At 41.7% G+C, this 18,575-nt stretch overlaps 1 protein-coding gene across 1 annotated transcript; it reads left to right on the top strand.

Annotated features, from left to right (window-relative positions):
• Nucleotides 1-9,386: 9,386 nt before the first annotated feature.
• LOC118562524 lies at nt 9,387-16,898 on the top strand. The gene is made up of 9 exons (XM_036134957.1): nt 9,387-9,419; nt 9,505-9,768; nt 13,637-13,891; nt 13,966-14,211; nt 14,315-14,572; nt 14,655-14,954; nt 15,031-15,300; nt 15,469-15,552; nt 16,288-16,898. The coding sequence occupies exons 2-9, from the start codon at nt 9,710-9,712 to the stop codon at nt 16,352-16,354; spliced, it is 1,539 nt and encodes a 512-aa protein (XP_035990850.1). The 5' UTR covers nt 9,387-9,419; nt 9,505-9,709; the 3' UTR covers nt 16,355-16,898.
• Nucleotides 16,899-18,575: the final 1,677 nt, after the last annotated feature.

The raw sequence follows: 18,575 nt of genomic DNA on the forward strand, positions 1-18,575 counted from the left end.
GTGACTAGGGATGGATATTGTTAAGGATTTAACGACAATATTACCCTTAATGATACTCCTTATTGATCAGATATTTTATCGGTACCCTTATTGATACTTTTATAATTAACCAAAAAGTAAAAAAATAAAACAAATAATGATCACTGAGTGGTTTATTTTTCTAAACATTTTGAACAAAAGCAAACAACATTAAAGTATATAACAAACAATTTCTTTACCGATATAGAGCAATAAAAACATTATATAAATAAATTTTTTGTAAAAAAGTCTAAAACACTATATTTTGAATAAATTGTATGTTGTAGGAGGGAGAAATATCTACATTGACAGGACAGAAATATTAAAACTCTCTAAATATGCTCAAAATAAAGAATAACTGTAAAATAATTTGAAATATTAAATACAAATTTTCCTGAATGCAAACTACTTTTATGAATCTTTTATCTTATCAGTTTTAGCCAAAAGCTAGCAGAGACATCCACAGTGATGAACTGAATAAATAAGAGGCTGTGTGAATCAGTTACTGGGAGGATCTATTTAAGAGCAACAATTTCAGAGAATAATTATCATCACCTGTTAAAGATTTATAATATATTTACATCCTCCTCTGTAATCTAGTGGAAGCTTTGCTGATAAGTGATTCATTTTCAGTGGGAAACAGACTTCAAGCTAAGTTTGCTGCTGCAGCACAGCGGCAGACTGACTGACTAAGTTTCAAAGCAGGAGGAACTCACAGCTGATGGTTTGATGAAGAGACGTAAACTCAGAGCAATCTGGGCTTTTACTTGTTGCCAAAGTCTTAAACAACACGTAAAAAATCACTAGATCCATTGTTTGTCTCTATTGAACAAAAAAAGTCACTAGAAGGGTCTGAAAAGTTGCTTAATTGGCAACAGTGTTGATGAAAGTAAGTGAGGAGAACATGTGAGAGCAGAATGTTAGCCCCTCCCATCAGTCCCCTTAAGGCGGAGAAGATAAAAAAAAGCAATGTTTATGTAGGAGTCTCCCTGAAAAAAATTGAGTGTGACTTTAAAAATATGATTATGATGAACCATAAGGCTGAAGCTTGTCAGTCCATGAGGACCTGAGGCCGTCTTGATACCAGGTTTCAGTATCCACCCCTACTAGAGACACAACGACTCAGATGGTCAGAGCAGGGGATTGAACCGGCAACCTGCCATTTGCAGGACCAACTGCCTAACTCCTGTACGTCTGTCACCTGCCATGTATTAAACCATGTATGGTTGATCAAATGGAGCAAATTATGACTCCACAAAGTCCAAATAACCTTTAGATCTTCACCATGACATATTCCAGCTTTTCCTCTTTATTACAAATCATTCTAATCTTCAAGCTGATGTTTCCTTTAGTTTCACTTTATTTTTGCTTTAAGCTCTGATTATTCACACACCTGCAGGAATTATCTATAAACTCAAGTTTAATTATAAATTAGAGCATCTAGTGGATATAAAATCCATTATTTATGACTAGTGTAATAATTCTGTTGTTTTAGTTTAATTGACTTTTCATTGAGATCCATTCTCTGTCCATCCAGTGAAAGGTTCAGTCTTGTCAAGGTCTTCCTCCTCCAGTCCATCCTGTCTAAGTCCTCCCTCATGTTTCCAATGGTCAGAACAGCAACATGAACCATTACTGGCTGCTGGTCTAACTGCTCTGAATGAAGGTCTCTGTGGGAACAAATGCTTCCAGAGAACAATGTGGGAGAACATGCATGTTTTAAGGAGAAATATTGAGCTGCAGCAGCTTAGAAACATGTGACAGTCTTCAGTGTGAGAGAATAATGAAATGATGTGAATACTAAGAGCTCTGTAGCTCAGTGACAACAACACAGCCATGTTAACAGTTCCTCAGACACACAGAGAAAAACATGCAGTTAAAGCTGCTGCTGGTTGCTTGAATTTCTCTGCAGCTAAAAACTAAATCCAACATCAGGAAATGCCAGAGATGATAATAAGTCAGAGATGAGAGCCACAGGATCAGTGTTTGTGTTGTGAGTCAGTAACAGCTGCTCTGATCAAACATGTGTTTAACATGTAATTTCATCACATCCAGGACAGACATGTTCAAGATGGAGTCCATCAGTAGTCAGTGGTTGTTTTTATGCAGCTCAGACCAAATCATCACTAAATGTTTCCTTCTTCTTGTTCCAGGTTTTATCCTTGGAGCTCAGATATTCCTGAACAAACCAGGTTCTTAGTGAATCTGTTCTGTGCAGCAGCAGAGAGAGAACAGCAGACAGGAGAGAAGATGCTGCAGCTGTTAGCATCAGTCTGCAGATATAAAACATTCCCTTTAGAGTATAGTGATAAATATCAGAGTGACTTCCTGCTGGATCTGTACTCCCAGATGAAGGACTGTGAGACTAAAACAGGTCTGAGTCTCCTTCCATCATTACAGTCAGTTTTCCAGTCAGCTCCTGCAGTCTGGACCATAAACCTCTCAGAGAGAAAGACCTCCATCCTCCTGGAAGTGCTGAAACTCCAACCAGAGAAGAAACCAGTGGAACTGACAGGCTGCTCACAGGAAGAGAGTGAAGTGAGGAGTTTCCTACAGTTTCTGCCTTATATCTCACAGCTCAGGTACAGTCTAACTTCGCCCTATTTTAACGTTTCAAGAACTTGTTAATTTTGACTTTAAGTCTTTAATATTGATAATCATTATCACCATGGCAATATTTTATATCATACTGTGATATACTGATGTTTTCAGTCCATTGAGCCTTCAGGCTTTAACAGGACACATGAGTTACGGTTCTACATGTCACTAGGTTTTCATAGTTCAATGAAAAAAAGGAGGAAGAAAAAACACAAGTCATTGTTACTCTTTTGTTTTCTAGACAATATTTCTCAGTAAAACAAGAGTGAGTGAGGAGTCTATAGGGGGTTCAGGGAAAGCGTCACTAGATAGCACCATTGTACTGCTGTATTTCTGGAGAGTCGTCTGCTGTGGAAACGGTCGGTGATTTGTCAGGTGACTAAAAGCAGGCAGAAGTGGCGACATTCATGTTTAATGTGAACACACCTTCAGACTCCTACATCAAAGACCCCAAACATCTCCATAAATGCATGACACAGCACAGGAGGACCAGCAGCTCAGGGAAAGATTCAGCAGTCCAGTTGCACCTCGAGAACAAAGGACACTCTTTTGATGACAATGATGTCCAGATTTTGGAAAGAGAGAACAGATGGTTTGAAAGAGGGGTGAAAGAAGCCATCTTGGTCAAAAGAGAAAAGCCATCACTAAACAGAGAAAGAGGATTGAGCTTCTAACTCCCCAGTGTTTACAGCTTGGTCCTCCAACACGTTCCAGAGAGATTACATCAGCAGTGTCGTCATAATTCAGGTGATGAAATACTCCACTCACACCAAGCAGCAGCTTCTAAGGACCCAGGACAGTGATGGATGGGTCATTATTTACATCTGACTTAGAATGCTCCTAGGAGGATGGACCTCCATGTCCTTAAAAACAGCAGCGCTCCACCTGCAGGTTGCTCAGCGAGATCCACCAGAACTGACAAAGACTCCTGGATAGGTGTGGAAACATTTTCAGAAAGAACTGAGAGAAAGTCTGGTTGCCTCTGATTTAAGACTGTTTGCTGCTGTAATGACCCAGATAATGAGAATCTGCACAGATGTCTAACAATATGTGTTTGTTTTAACTTGTCCAAAATAAAAAATACAGAAAGCAATAATTTCTCCAAATATCACAACAGAAAATGAATAACAGCAGGATCTCCAGGTCGCTGTCTTGTGGCTTCATGCAGACGAGCCAGTGTGTGGATGTTCAATGATGAAATGGCTGACTAATCATTTCTCTGTTAGGAGGTCTGATGTTAACGAGATCATTTTATTTCCATTATAAGAAGCTGAAATAGAGGCTACAGGCTGGTTTCATTAGGATAAGGAGCAACGTGTGGTTGTATTTATGCAGCTCAGACCAAATCATCACTAAATGTTTCCTTCTTGTTGTTTCAGGTTTGATCCTCAGAGATCAGATCTTCCTGAACAAACCAGGTTCTTAGTGAATCTGTTCTGTGCAGCAGCAGAGAGAGAACAGCAGACAGGAGAGAAGATGCTGCAGCTGTTAGCATCAGTCTGCAGATATGAAACATTCCCTTTAGATTATAGTGATATAGATCAGAGTGACTTCCTGCTGGATCTGTACTCCCAGATGAAGGACTGTGAGACTAAAACAGGTCTGAGTCTCCTTCCATCATTACAGTCAGTTTTCCAGTCAGCTCCTGCAGTCTGGACCATAGACCTCTCAGAGAGAAAGACCTCCATCCTCCTGGAAGTGCTGAGACTCCAACCAGAGAAGAAACCAGTGAAGCTGACAGGCTGCTCACAGGAAGAGAGTGAAGTGAGGAGTTTCCTGCAGTGTCTGCCTTATATCTCACAGCTCAGGTACAGTAATGCAGTCATTTAATATTTTTAGGGCTTGGCAACGATTAAAATATTTAATCGCGATTAATCGCCCTGATTAATCGCGATTAATCGCGATTAATCGCATTGTATTTACAAACTCCAAGAATGAATTCAAAAGTAGTGTAAAGAGCACTTTTATTTTAATGTTCTGCTGCCATATGAACAAAAGTGTTGTAACATTTGTAGCACTTATCAGTAACACATATTTAGTGTAAAGCTCAACTAAAACATGTAAAACAAAAAATAGCAATAATAATAAATTAAAGCTTATTGCCACTGACAGGGAATTCTCTTTATGGGGAAAAAATCTACCAAAAACAGGCAATTTCTGAGGCAGGGAGCAGCATTACCATTTTATGTTCAATACCAAAGTTTAACTAGGCAGTGGTTACAACTAACTTGTTTCTGTCATATTCCATGCTGGAAGAACTTTAAACTGAAATGCTTGCTAACTCGATATGCTTGCGTTGCTTGCGTTTATTTGACGTTGACACGCGTTTTTTTGTTGTTGCTTTCTCGCGTGCATATCCACCTTATTTTTGACGGAAACATGGAGGCAGCGAGTTGACGTTTGTTTGGGCGAGACTTCCGCCCGCCCACTTCCTGTCAGTGTGTAGCTATCTGAGAAGCGGCTCATGCGGCTACTTCGTCTGAAATTACTCGTCATTATGACTTCGAGGAAGACCGGGATCATTTGTGTGGTTAGAGGCTGTCATAGTAACGGGTGTAAAAGAAAGGTTTACGTGGAGCAGGAGTGTTTTAATCATCGACCGTGTACAAAAGCTGTGGATACGAGGCGCCCTACTTCATTCACCCATTCACGCGTTTAGTTTAATTGACTTTTCATTGAGATCCATTCTCTGTCCATCCAGTGAAAGGTTCAGTCTTGTCAAGGTCTTCCTCCTCCAGTCCATCCTGTCTAAGTCCTCCCTCATGTTTCCAGTGGTCAGAACAGCAACATGAACCATTACTGGCTGCTGGTCTATCTGCTCTGAATGAAGGTCTCTGTGGGAACAAATGCTTCCAGAGAACAATGTGGGACAACGTGCATGTTTTAAGGAGAAATATTGAGCTGCAGCAGCTTAGAAACATGTGACAGTCTTCAGTGTGAGAGAATAATGAAATGATGTGAATACTAAGAGCTCTGTAGCTCAGTGACAACAACACAGCCATGTTAACAGCTCCTCAGACACACAGAGAAAAACATGCAGTTAAAGCTGCTGCTGGTTGCTTGAATTTCTCTGCAGCTAAAAACTAAATCCAACATCAGGAAATGCCAGAGATGATAATAAGTCAGAGATGTGAGCCACAGGATGAGTGTTTGTGTTGTGAGTCAGTAACAGCTGCTCTGATCAAACATGTGTTTAACATGTAATTTCATCACATCCAGGACAGACATGTTCAAGATGGAGTCCATCAGTAGTCAGTGGTTGTTTTTATGCAGCTCAGACCAAATCATCACTAAATGTTTTATTCTTGTTATTCCAGGTTTCTTCCTTGGAGCTCAGATCTTCCTGAACAAACCAGGTTCTTAGTGGATCTGTTCTGTGCAGCAGCAGAGAGAGAACAGCAGACAGGAGAGAAGATGCTGGAGCTGTTAGCGTCAGTCTGCAAATATGAAAGATTCCCTGTAGGGGAAAAATACATGGGTGGTGAAGATTTTAAATATCAGAGTGACTTCCTGCTGGATCTGTACTCCCAGATGAAGGACCGTGAGACTGAAACAGGTCTGAGTCTCCTTCCATCATTACAGTCAGTTTTCCAGTCAGCTCCTGCAGACTGGACCATAGACCTCTCAGAGAGAAAGACCTCCATCCTCCTGGAAGTGCTGAGACTCCAACCAGAGAAGAAACCAGTGGAGCTGACAGGCTGCTCACAGGAAGAGAGTGAAGTGAGGAGTTTCCTACAGTGTCTGCCTTATATCTCACAGCTCAGGTAGAGTCGTTTAACTTCACCCTATTTTAACTATTCAATAATTTGTTAGTTTTGACATTAAGTCTTTAATATTCATAATCATTATCACCATGGCAATATTTTATATCACACTGTGATATTTCCTGAGGGTTTTATTCACTCGTTGAGACTTTGTTCCCATGGAGTCATAATTCTGTTACTTTATAAATTGATCCCATATCAGGAGAAAACATTATTCTGATTTAAACACATTTTGGTTCTGATTCATTTCAGTTTTTTTCTTATCAGCTGGAGTTTAATGATAGATCTATGACCGCTTTACAAAACTGAGGTTTGGTTAAGGTTGGTTCACTGAGTACAAACGAGCTCATAGCCTGTTGAATGTGACGTGTAGCCAATCAGAAAGTGAGGTGAGGGATTCCCCGAGATAAAAATATACCAAACTCACCTCCATTTAATAGTGCAGCAAACGTAGAACCCCCTGTGGTGTTGTCTCTGTTTCTTTAACCAACACCTTTTCTTTTTTTGATTTTTCTCCATTAAAATCAGTCCACACACTATCATTATTATTCTCCCCCATTGTTCATGTTTATTAACTAATCAGAATGGGGAAATCTGTTTGTGTGTGGCGTGTTGAGCTCTCCCTCTGACAGGACACCACACACTGGAAGACCAAACCTGTTTTATCTGGCATTATTTATCGTTACGTGTGGTTTCTCTCAGGCTTTTTAAAATCCTGCCGTGAGAACCAGCCTTTAGGGATAACAATCAGAATAAATAATACTATTTATTATCAAAGTCAACAGCTTAAAATACTGATGTGATTATTGTTGAAATCAATTATCTGTCCAGTCAGTAGGAGGGTTCAGTATTTACAGCTTCTTCCTTTGATCCATCTGGTCAAACTGATGTTTTCAGTCCACTGAGCCTTTAGGCTTTAACAGGACACATGAGTCACGGTTCTACATGTCACTGGGTTTTCATAGTTCAGTAAAACAGGAGGAAGAAAAAACACCAGCTATTGTTGTGTTAAGATATGGGATGTGTAAGTGGAACGGTCATCTTAACCCGGGAGCTGCTTTCCCCACTTAGATATTACAAACACAAAGATATGACACAATCTATCAGATAGCACCCCACAGGTGACAGTTTCTCCACTGATGACACGTTAGGAAGTGTACAGTCTTTGCATGGATGTGTGTACCTAGATTCCTTTATAATGCTTGTGAGATGATCAGTAGAGGCCTCTTGCTGATCAAGAGCCCATCAGCGCTGATGTGTCTGTAAACATCTCTCTGACTTTAGTAGATTAAATAAGTTAAAGTATATTTTTCTGTTCAGAGCGTCTTACATCCAAAACAGTATTTAAGTGGGGGTCGCCTGACGGGTAAATAAGAGCTGGGTCCACTGAGGGTGTTTCACCACCGACCAGGTGTGGTAGCTTAACAGATACTTTTTGTTTACCAGACAAAGATTCTCAGTAAAACAAGAGTGAATGAGGAGAATATGGGGGGTTCAGAGAAAGCGTCACTAGATAGCTTCATTGTACCGCTGTATTTCTGGAGAGTCACCTGCTGTGGAAACAGTCGGTGATTTGTCAGGTGAGTGACAGCAGGCAGAAGTGGCGACATTCACATTTAATGTGAACACACCTTCAGACTCCTACATCAAAGACCCCAAACAGCTCCATAAATGTATGATACAGCACAGGAGGGCCAGCAGCTCAGGGAAAGATTCAGCAGTCCAGTTTCTCCTCAAGAACAAAGGACACTCTTTTGATGACAATGATGTCCAGATTTTGGAAAGAGAGAACAGATGGTTTGAAAGAGTGGTGAAAGAAGCCATCTTGGTCAAAAGAGAAAAGCCATCACTAAACAGAGGAGGAGGATTGAGCTTCTAACTCCCTAGTGTATACAGCTTGGTCCTCCATCACGTTCCAGAGAGATTACATCAGCAGTGTCGTCATAATTCAGGTGATGAAATACTCCACTCACACCAAGCAGCAGCTTCTAAGGACCCAGGGCAGTGATGGATGGGTCATTATTTACATCTGACTTAGAATGTTCCTAGGAGGATGGGTCTCCATGTCCTTAAAAACAGCAGCGCTCCACCTGCAGGTTGCTCAGTGAGATCCACCAGAACTGACAAAGACTCCTGGATAGGTGTGGAAAGGTTTTCAGAAAGAACTGAGAGAAAGTCTGGTTGCCTCTGATTTAAGACTGTTTGCTGCTGTAATGACCCAGATAATGAGAATCTGCACAGAGGGCTGACAATAAGTGTTTGTTTTAATTGATTTAGACTCAAACTTGTGCAAAGTAAAGAAAATGCAGAAAGCAATAATTTATCCCAATATGACAACAGAAGATTAATAACAGCAGGATGTCCAGGTCGCTGTTTTGTGGCTTCATGCAGACGAGCCAATGTCTGGATGTTTAATGATGAAATGGCTGACTAACCATTTTCTGTTAGGAGGTCTGATGTTAACTAGATAATTTTATTTCCATTATAAGAAGCTGAAATAGAGGCTACAGGCTGGTTTCATTAGGATAAGGAGCAACGTGTGGTTGTATTTATGCAGCTCAGACCAAATCATCACTAAATGTTTCCTTCTTGTTGTTTCAGGTTTGATCCTCAGAGATCAAATCTTCCTAAACAAACCAGGTTCTTAGTGAATCTGTTCTGTGCAGCAGCAGAGAGAGAACAGCAGACAGGAGAGAAGATGCTGGAGCTGCTAGCATCAGTCTGCAGATATCAAACATTCCCTCTTAATGAAAGATACTCTAATGATAAATATCGCCTTGACTTCCTGCTGGATCTGTACTCCCAGATGAAGGACTGTGAGACTAAAACAGGTCTGAGTCTCCTTCCATCATTACAGTCAGTTTTCCAGTCAGCTCCTGCAGTCTGGACCATAAACCTATCAGAGAGAAAGACCTCCATCCTCCTGGAAGTGCTGAGACTCCAACCAGAGAAGAAACCAGTGAAGCTGACAGGCTGCTCACAGGAAGAGAGTGAAGTGAGGAGTTTCCTGCAGTGTCTGCCTTATATCTCACAGCTCAGGTACAGGTTGTTTTATATAAAAGTATTATTTAATTCAGTTTTTTTGACATCTGTCTGATATGTAATTTGTTTCTCTGTCTCTCAGCTGTGCTCCAGGGTTCTTCCAGAGTGTCTGTTCCTCCATATCAGTGAGATCCAGAGAGGAGGTCCACCAGCTGGTGTCTCTGCTGCAGCTCCTGGACTTCAACCTGCTGCTAACAGGAGAGTTACGCAGGAAAACCTGTAGATCTGTGAGCAGAGTTCTCCGACGGTGTGGATCTAAAGTGGATCTGGTCCTCAAAGCCAACAAGATGTCTGCCAGAGGGGCGTCCGTCCTCTTTAGATCTACAACACACCTCCACAGTCTCAGGCAGGAACCTCCTTTTCACCACTAACCTGCAGTCATGTTGAACCTGGGTGCGATTTGCTGGGGGGAATGGGGGGGATTTACCCCCCCTCTGGTTGTGATGTCCCCCCCTCTGGTCATTCATATTTTATCCCTGGGGGGGATACATTCCTCCCCCCTCTGATCTGAATAAGTAATATCATCAATCAATCAATTTAATTTATCATCTGCAATTTGCATTGTAATCGAAATTCAGTTCCAGTACAACCATCCATCACATACACTTTACAAACATTTTGGGGAAACGATTGACTGAGGCCTTGCGTTGCCATGGAACGTAGCCAGTCGGCCGCTGCTAATCAGTGCAGCCATTAGGTGCATTCCTGCAAACTGCCTCAGACCCCGCCTGACACAGAGTCCACAGGCGCTGCCCTTGAAATCTGTTGAAGAAAGATTTACATTGGGAAAGTGGAGGGACAAATCCGACAAAAAACCTCATTTGCACAAGAAGCTCAAATAATTACGAGACACATATATGCAAAAAGGTAAACATTTGAATGCTGGTCGGGTGAAGTTTGTCTGTATTTGTGAGCATCTGTATGTGTGTCTGAGTGTTTGTGTTTCCGTGGGGCTCTCCAGAGTCCTTGGTCTTATCCGGCAGCCAACAGTTCAGAGAAACCTCCACAGATGTTCAGCAAGGAAGGTGGGGGTGGAGCAGGGGATTTGTGCGATGTCGCCATAACAACTCAGGGAGAATTTGATAGAGGAAAGTCTGATTTGAAAAATAGAATTTGTTATGAGAACAAGCTGACACCAACTTTTCCTTTCAGCTTTAGTCTTTTTCGTCGCTGTCTCCTGGATCCAATTCCAATATTCCAATCGATGGGCTAGTTAACGTTCACACTTCCAGGTTTTATACAATCTCACCTCTGTGTACCACAACTGCGGTCAGCTTATCAAGCCGTCCATCAGCGGTTAAAGTTCTCCGTCGCTGCGACGGATTTCCGTCATTTGGAAAATGAGCGCAAAATGTTCCGTGTAGACTTTTTATTCAAGATTTTAAACAGAAGCTGCCCTCAACCAATGAAATCTGGCAGAGCCGGAGCATTAGCCAATCAGAAGGTGAGTCTTTGCAAAGTGGAGATCTGCCAATCTGAGGTTTATCAGTGTTCATTCATTTTAACTTTTGGAAGAACATCTCAAACTGACCACACATGCTATGAATGAAAGTAGCGATGGTCAAAGGTTTTCTTTGGATTTGTGAACCAGCAGGTCAGAAAGTTCAGTGAATAGAACAGCTGACAACAACTTCCCTCGTTAAGCGTGTCTGTCGCTACTCTTGCAGTTAATTAATGAGTTATTTTCACCTGTGGCCACGTCACCTGTCAGTGTTTATTCTCTCACTTCTAGTAATTTAGCTGATAAACGCAGCGACTAACCAGGGATCTCCTCATGATTCACTGTTATGTTTTATTTAAAAATGAAAGAGTAACGCTCTAGCTTGGCTAATTTAGCATGACGCGCTTTTTTTAAGAAGAAGAAGAAGAAGAAGGGTCGGAATGTGAAACGATGTCTCAGTGTGACTGGGTCTGATTTGGAAAAAGTAAAAAAAAAAAATCATAAATATTATTCCACCTGCGCTTTTCTTTAACAGAGAAGGCAGAGCTGCAGTCAGAGCGGCTGTCAGTCAATAAGCAGCAGCTCCACCTCGTTAGCAGCTGAACCAGGACACTTGTTAAATAAGATCACAAGGATTTTGATGCATACTACGTCAAAAATTAAAAAAATAAACTGCAGTTACATCATGGACTGGAGAACTGGTTCTAACTGTGTGAGACCGGACAAAGGCGATTTTCAGAATTTTTGTAGTTATTTCTTATTTTTACACGGAGTGGAGCGTGATGTGAAGCGACACTGTAGAAGCGAGTCGCACCAGAAACATGTTAAAAAGCCTCCTGTGGGTCTATGGACTGATTTTACTCCAACCCAAAAACACCTGCCAGACAGACTAGCTAAACCAGCCAAGATTACCTTAAACAATATTTAACTTAACACAGAAGTTAAAAATGTTCATCTTTAAAAGCAAGTTACGTTTTTGTCTGATAAACTTTAAGCAATCTTACTAAACTTTTTAAAAATGTAACCTCCCCTCCATGGATTTTCTATACCTGCTTTTCCGTACAGGTGTTACGTTATGCCGCATCTGATTGAAAAACGCGGCTTGACGTAACACAGGGTCGTGGAGGAGCTTGTGACCATCTCCAGCAGTCAATGAGCGAGAGGTGGGGACACAGAGTCCACCCTGGACATGTCACTGGGCTAAAATATAACCGTTTTCATAAACTTCAAAAAAGTTAATGCCTTTTTATAAACTCATGAGTTGTGATAATTAATTGGTGAGCAATAACGGGCAAAGCAGAGACTGATTATTGTGCGATCTGTGTCGTGTTGGTTATATGTCCATCTTTGTCCGTGGCTTTTGTTGGCCTTGTATGATCATAGGATTGATTTACATTGAATGTGACAGTGGAGGTAATGTACAGGTGTGAAGAAGATGATGTAATGATGCAAGCTGCTGTCTTTTGAATTAGCTGCAGTTTATGGAGGGTTTTGAAATTGTAAAGTGGAAAGGTGAGTGGACTGTGGACCAGTTTGGCAAAAGTGTGAAGGAAGAACTTGCTTGATGCTGCAAATATGAAAGTTAACCAGGTGATGTTATGGATGTGGAAAGTGAAGAAGATTATGTAGAGGGCTGTCCAGGATGGCGCCAAGGCTCTGAAGCTGGAAGGTGGGAGAGATACAGGAATTGTAAATGGAACTACCAGATTTGGTTAAAGTGGACTTTGCACAATAAGCAAATGATGTTATTAAGGTGGCATGACGTCCACGGCCCAGGAATATAGGGGCTGACTAGAACATTTTTTCAGTCAAATTTATTATTTTTGCTTTAACCCCTGAATATTATGGATTTTTCAAAGTTTATATTAATACATGTCTTGTGTCCTTCACATTTGTAAATTAATTTTGTTGTTTGTATTTAAAGAGTATTATTACATTTTCTGCTCAAAGTGGTTAAAGTAAATTAATACCCACTCCTGAGTCCCAACAGTAGATGGCGCAAGTTTAAAAACAATAGTCCAACCTTCAGGATCTAGCTATCTTCCTGAAAAAGCGTCTGCTAGCTAACCATTATTAATAAAACTTTGATTCATTAATACAACTTTTGAAATTACCCCCCCCCCCTGTTTTTTTTGGAAATCGCACACTGTATTGAACCATCAGTTCTTGATCTTATTAAGATTCTGGGTCTGTTTGCTATTCCATTTCACAACGGCCGGTCTCACCCAGTCTGAGGATTTGGTCGCAAAGGAACAAACAATTATCAGACACCAAACACTTATATATTTATTTCATTTTGGAATTCCAAAAAGGGAGACAGCACTTACAAACTTTACCATCGACCTCATATAGCCTATTACCCCCTGAAGTGTCTTCCACGCGTTTGTAGGCTGTTGTCTCTTCATACAACCCCAAACATGTCTTTTTAACAACACCTCAAGGACACTTCACTCACTAGCTGTAAGTAATAGCCCCGATCTGTTTCTAGGAGTTAACTAAGATAACATTGAGAACCATGAGAAAGCTTTTTAAACTGTAAACTATTCTGCAAAATCCCTCATAAATAACTCTCATACTGGTCTGTACCTGGAGCCTTACTGGAGCTGGAATGAAGTCATTGTTTTTCAAATAGTCTGCAAAACTCTCCATCCCAAGTGACTGTTTATTAATGATTAAAATTCAGGTAACTGTAAAAATACAGTACACTATTATCATAAAAACGACTATATATTCTACATAACAATCTCCATCATGTCTGTTTCTCTGATTTCAGACTTTCCAGCAGCCTGGCCTTGTTCCTGTCTCTGTGGGTGAGGAGAGGCAGGGTGGCCTCTCCTCTGGTTGTTGAAGAGCTTTCTGTGGTCTCCACCGAGGCTCGGCCTTCACAGAGAGTCTTTCTGAAGCTTGGCAGCAGTTTGGCGTCCCTGCTGAGGTTCTGGACCATCGGACGGTTGGACCTGACTGAGTCCTGCCTCCCTAATCAGAGTCTCTTCAGTCTGCTGCTTCACGATGCTCCTCTCACAGTCAGGTAAAAGTCTCTCCTCGCCTCCATCAGCTGAACTCATTTATCTTCATTAAAGATTTAATCTGTGAACCCTGCAGACTGAGTGAGGAGAGTCTCCAGCAGCTGGTGGTCCTCCTCCATGAGGTCCAGGACCAGGAGTTGACGTTGTCCTTCCTGAATAAGCTTGGTGGAGACCTGAGCTCCTGCAGGCTGAGCTGGGAGGTCCTTCACCATCTGCTGCAGCAGCCGTCAGCTCAGACCATCACTGTGAACCTGAAGAAGAACCGCTTACAGGACAGAGCTGCACAGCTGCTGCCGTTCCTGCACAGGCTGATGCTTCAGAGGTGGAGGTTTAGTCTTCTTCTCATAAATAGTTGGTCTGATCTTCCATCTGCAGCCTCTGGTTCCTGTAACTAAACAAAGTTTCTCTCCTCTGCCTGCCTTCAGGCCCAGCCCCAGCTTTGTGAGGACGTCCATCAGAGAGATCTACAGAGGTGGCAGCAGTTACATGATCCCCGGTCTGCTGAGGTCACTTGGTCATGTGATCAACCTGAGCTGCACGGAGCTGAACTCAGAGGACACTGCTGCTCTGCTCTTCATCCTCAGACACGGTGATGGAGTTAAGCTGAAGCTGCTGTGGAGCTCCATCCCTGCAGAGGGAACACAGTCCATCCTCAGGATGCTGCGCACAGTTTCTGATCTCAGGTCAGATTTCAGAGCTCCTTCCCCTGATAAAACGTCCCCTCCTGTTCATTAACTGGTTGGTTCTCTTCTCTGTTCCCACCAGCGTGGACAGGAAGCAGCTGCTGAGCTTCATCCGCTGCTGCGCTGCCTCTGACAGCCAGCAGGAGGCGTCGGACCTGCTGAGGACTCTGCAGAACAGCTTGGACCTGTCTCTCTCCTCCTGCGTGGAGGTACCAGAGGAGGATCAGCCTGAGCCTCTGAGGGTGACGGCTGACGACTGCAGGGACGTCTCCAGCATCCTGAGACACAGCAGCAGGGACACACAGCTCCACCTGAGGGACTGCGAGGTGGAGGACAGCGGGCTGGACATGCTGTTTCCTGTCCTGGACAGGGTCCGTCTCAGGTGAGGAAGAGCGCCGCTGAAAATGAAGTAGAAGCTTGTTCACTTTGATGATCTTTGCTCTTTTTCTCCCGTTCAGAGTCAGTAAGACGGTCCTGGTCCAGCTGCTGTCCCTGCTTCCTGTGGACAGTGAGAGGGACACAGTGAGACGGGCCGTGTCCCTGTGCAGAGCCCTGGGAGGAGAGCTGGACCTGAGTCACGTCCCACTGGATCAGAGGCTATGTGGATCTCTGGTCCTGATGCTGGACCACTCTGAAGGTCTAACAGAGCTGGACCTCAGTCACTGCCAGCTGACAGACCAGCTGCTGCTCCAACTCATCACACATCTGCACAAAGTCCAGGTCCTGGAGTAAGTGTCCCAGGCCGTCCCCTCTGTGGGAGACAAACACTTCCTCAGTTCTGATCCAAAGCGGAGCAGCTGGTCATCTGGACCCTGCTGCTCTTCTCTGTGGTTCTGAATGCTTGCTTGTTCCCAGCAGAACCGGACATAATGCAGAATGTTGTGTTTGTGTTCCAGTCTGAGTCACAATAAGATCACCGATGCTTCCACTGCTCAGTTACTCCAGCTGGTCTCCATCAACCCCTCCATCGGTCCTGTGAGGTGAGCAAACATTCATTAGTTCATCTTGAAATATTTAGTTGACCCAGGTTTATTTTTATTTTTCAAAATTGAAACCTTGGCTAATTGGCCACGCCCACTTAGATCATTTATTACCACACCGAGCCACTAACGACTGTTTTTGATGGATCCACACTAAGGTTTCTGTTCAGACACCTTTGCAACATAAACTTCTCATTACAGCTCTCCTGATGTTGGGTGTTTTGAAACAATTAACATTTCAAATGGGTTATTCTTACCATAGATACCCTGAGTCAATGTTTTAGCTAGCAAGCAGTAAAAGCTAAACACCCATGTGATGTAAAATCATCCAAATTGTATCTGTAACCAAGGACTCACTAGTTATTACCCAAAAATGTGCTGTATCTGATTACACACCCACCCTAGAGGCAGACACTGATAATAATTTATTGATTATAATAAATATTTATGTAGCTGTATTTAGGCTGTTGTACCATTCTGTAAAGAAACTTCTTAAACTCCGCAGTTTCAGTTTTACTTTCAGTTGTTCAGAGACAGGTTCCAGTTTTTTTCTTATCCAAAGATGATGTTTGGAGATCTAAAGTATCCTGGAACAACAGTCTGCTGAAGATGAACTCTGGTACCTGATCTCCATCATATCTGCTCTCAGAGGAATCTTGGTTGACCTCCCAGCAGCTAAAGCAATGTTGTTATGTCTGAATGAGTCACATCTGCTCTGATTTGTTCTGTTTCTAGACTCTACAGCAACAACATCTTCAACAAAACTCCTTACAAGGTCAACAGGAAGTTTGAAGTCTGGTGAAGCAGCTTTCAGTCAGCTGGTCATGTGACCAACAGGAAGTGCCTGTCTCCTGGTTTATCAAGAACTTCTCCTCAGGATCATCAAATAGTCGTATTGGTTAAAAACACTGTGAGGGGGTCAGCAGTCTATTTGATCTGTTTTTCTTCTGGTTTCAATATTTCAGTCCAGAAATCTCAGAGGAACCATGCAGTAACTGAAGGATCAGGAAGAAAACCAGTTTGGTACTTTAACTGGGCCTAACTGTGTGGAAATGGAAACATGGGAATCATTTTATTTCAGATTTAATGTCATGAAAGAGGTGGTGGCCATTTTCTCTGCTGCTTCTTCCTTAAGTTTAGATTACATTTTCTGAAATGTTACACAAATAAAATTATGCTTTACTGTAAACTGCAGAGAAACTTAATTTTCCATTGCCTCCATTAGAGGCTTTGTTTAAACCAGTTGACAGCTGGATGTTCCACTAAACACTGATCTCACAGCAGTTTTCTGTAACATCCATCCTTGTATCTGGAGGTAAAGAGCTGTTTAACATATTGCTCTCTCTCTCTCTCTTTCTCTTAGTTTATTTTCTGAAGAAATACATTTGGATTTTGTTTGTTCTAAAGAAAATGTAATTCAGCCCTAAATCTCAACAAAAAATGTTCACCATTAATATTTTTTCTGCTTATTTTAGTGGGGTACTTAACACCATATTTTATGTTCTAACTTTAAGCTTCCTTTGAATTTAAAGTACTTTATTGGGACTTCCTTCCTGTTAATGGGGAGTTTTTCTTTTCACTGTCACTTTATGCATGCTCAGTATGAGGGATTGCTGCAAAGTCATGGACAATGCAGACGACTCTCCCTGTGGCTCTACGCTTCTCCAGGAGTGAATGCTGCTTGTCGGGACTTTGATGCAATCAACTGGATCCCTTATATAGGAAAAAAATTTTAACAATCTGTATAATATGATTGATTTTGACTTTGCAAAGTGCATTGAGATGACATGTTTCATGAATTGGCGCTATATAAATAAAATTGAGTTCAATTGAATTTACTTGGGGAGGTATATCAAGGTTCTGTACTGTGGGGCTTTTTTTAATTCAGTCCTCAAAGAAACAACAGGGTAATTTAGATGTACCTGATGTGTTGATTGAGTTTTTTTGAGTTTCTAATAAAATATACGTATTTGGGTGCTTAATGAGCCAATAAAGATTTTAATAATGCTCTTTGTTTTTTTGTTTTTTTTGTATTCAGTCAACTGTAGACAGATATTGTAAATAGACCTACTCTTTTATTTTAATACTCTATGAAGGTTATCTTATTGTTTTCAGATTAACAAAAAAACTTGGTTTGTAACAGGTTCTGATTTTTTTATACTTTCAAAACAAGAATATTGACAATTATCCTCTAATATTATTAAGCTTAAATAACATTTTAGCATAAATAGAAACATCTTAAGTTATTTATAGCACAGCAGCTAGCTTTTTTGCAGTGTCCTATTGAAATGTTAGATTGCGCCATTCAGAGGCTAATTGGTAACCATTAATTTTACTAGGCTTGTTGTTTTTCCTTCAGCTGCTGAGCTCAGCTACTTCTGGTGACAATATTTTGGTAGCACTGGTATTATATTTTGAAAGAACAAACAAGAGGTGTATTTATTCTAGGTCATCTAGCTTTATATTAGCTGCAGTTACCACTTACGAGGGGACAGCAACACCGTTTCACTACCCGATTTGTACTGGTAGCACTATTCATATGAACTCCTTTGCTAATGCACAAACAAAGCAACTTCCAGGTCGCCGTTAAATTAACTTTATTAGTTTAAAAAAGAATAGAAAAACTTTGGTGGGGCAGTGATTGATGCACACGACCCTTGTATGGAGGTGTTGGCCCTTGACGTGGCTGACACAGGGTTGACTCTGACCTCTTGTCCTTTGCCGCATGTCTCTCCCCCTCTCTCATACCCCTGTTCCTTTCAGCCTACTGTACAAAAAATGTGCCACTAGTGCTGTGAAAACCTCAAAAACACGTGTTCAGTAGAACACTGAACGATGTGTTGTGATAGCTGTTTAGGTTTTAGAGCAAAAAATTATAATAAAAAAGTGTGAAAATCAGTTTCATATTCAGTAAGTTATGTAAGGGAAAATATCCGACGAACTGTCCATCACCCCCCTAGGGCCAAAACCGGATTTTTCAGAGCGGGCGAGCGTAACGCGACCCTCCAGGGCGTACGGCCCCA

Source organism: Fundulus heteroclitus, unplaced genomic scaffold, assembly GCF_011125445.2.
Source record: "Fundulus heteroclitus isolate FHET01 unplaced genomic scaffold, MU-UCD_Fhet_4.1 scaffold_96, whole genome shotgun sequence".
NCBI classification, from domain to species: Eukaryota; Metazoa; Chordata; class Actinopteri; order Cyprinodontiformes; family Fundulidae; genus Fundulus; species Fundulus heteroclitus.

What these genes read in the sequence shown, in the direction of transcription:
- LOC118562524 (XM_036134957.1), top strand. Translation starts at nt 9,710, where the DNA reads ATGTCTGCCAGAGGGGCGTCCGTCCTCTTTAGATCTACAACACACCTC. An exon ending in ACACACCTCCACAGTCTCAG is followed by an intron (nt 9,769 to 13,636) that starts GCAGGAACCTCC and finishes CTCTGATTTCAG; the next exon opens with ACTTTCCAGCAGCCTGGCCT. An exon ending in CCCTCCATCGGTCCTGTGAG is followed by an intron (nt 15,553 to 16,287) that starts GTGAGCAAACAT and finishes TTCTGTTTCTAG; the next exon opens with ACTCTACAGCAACAACATCT.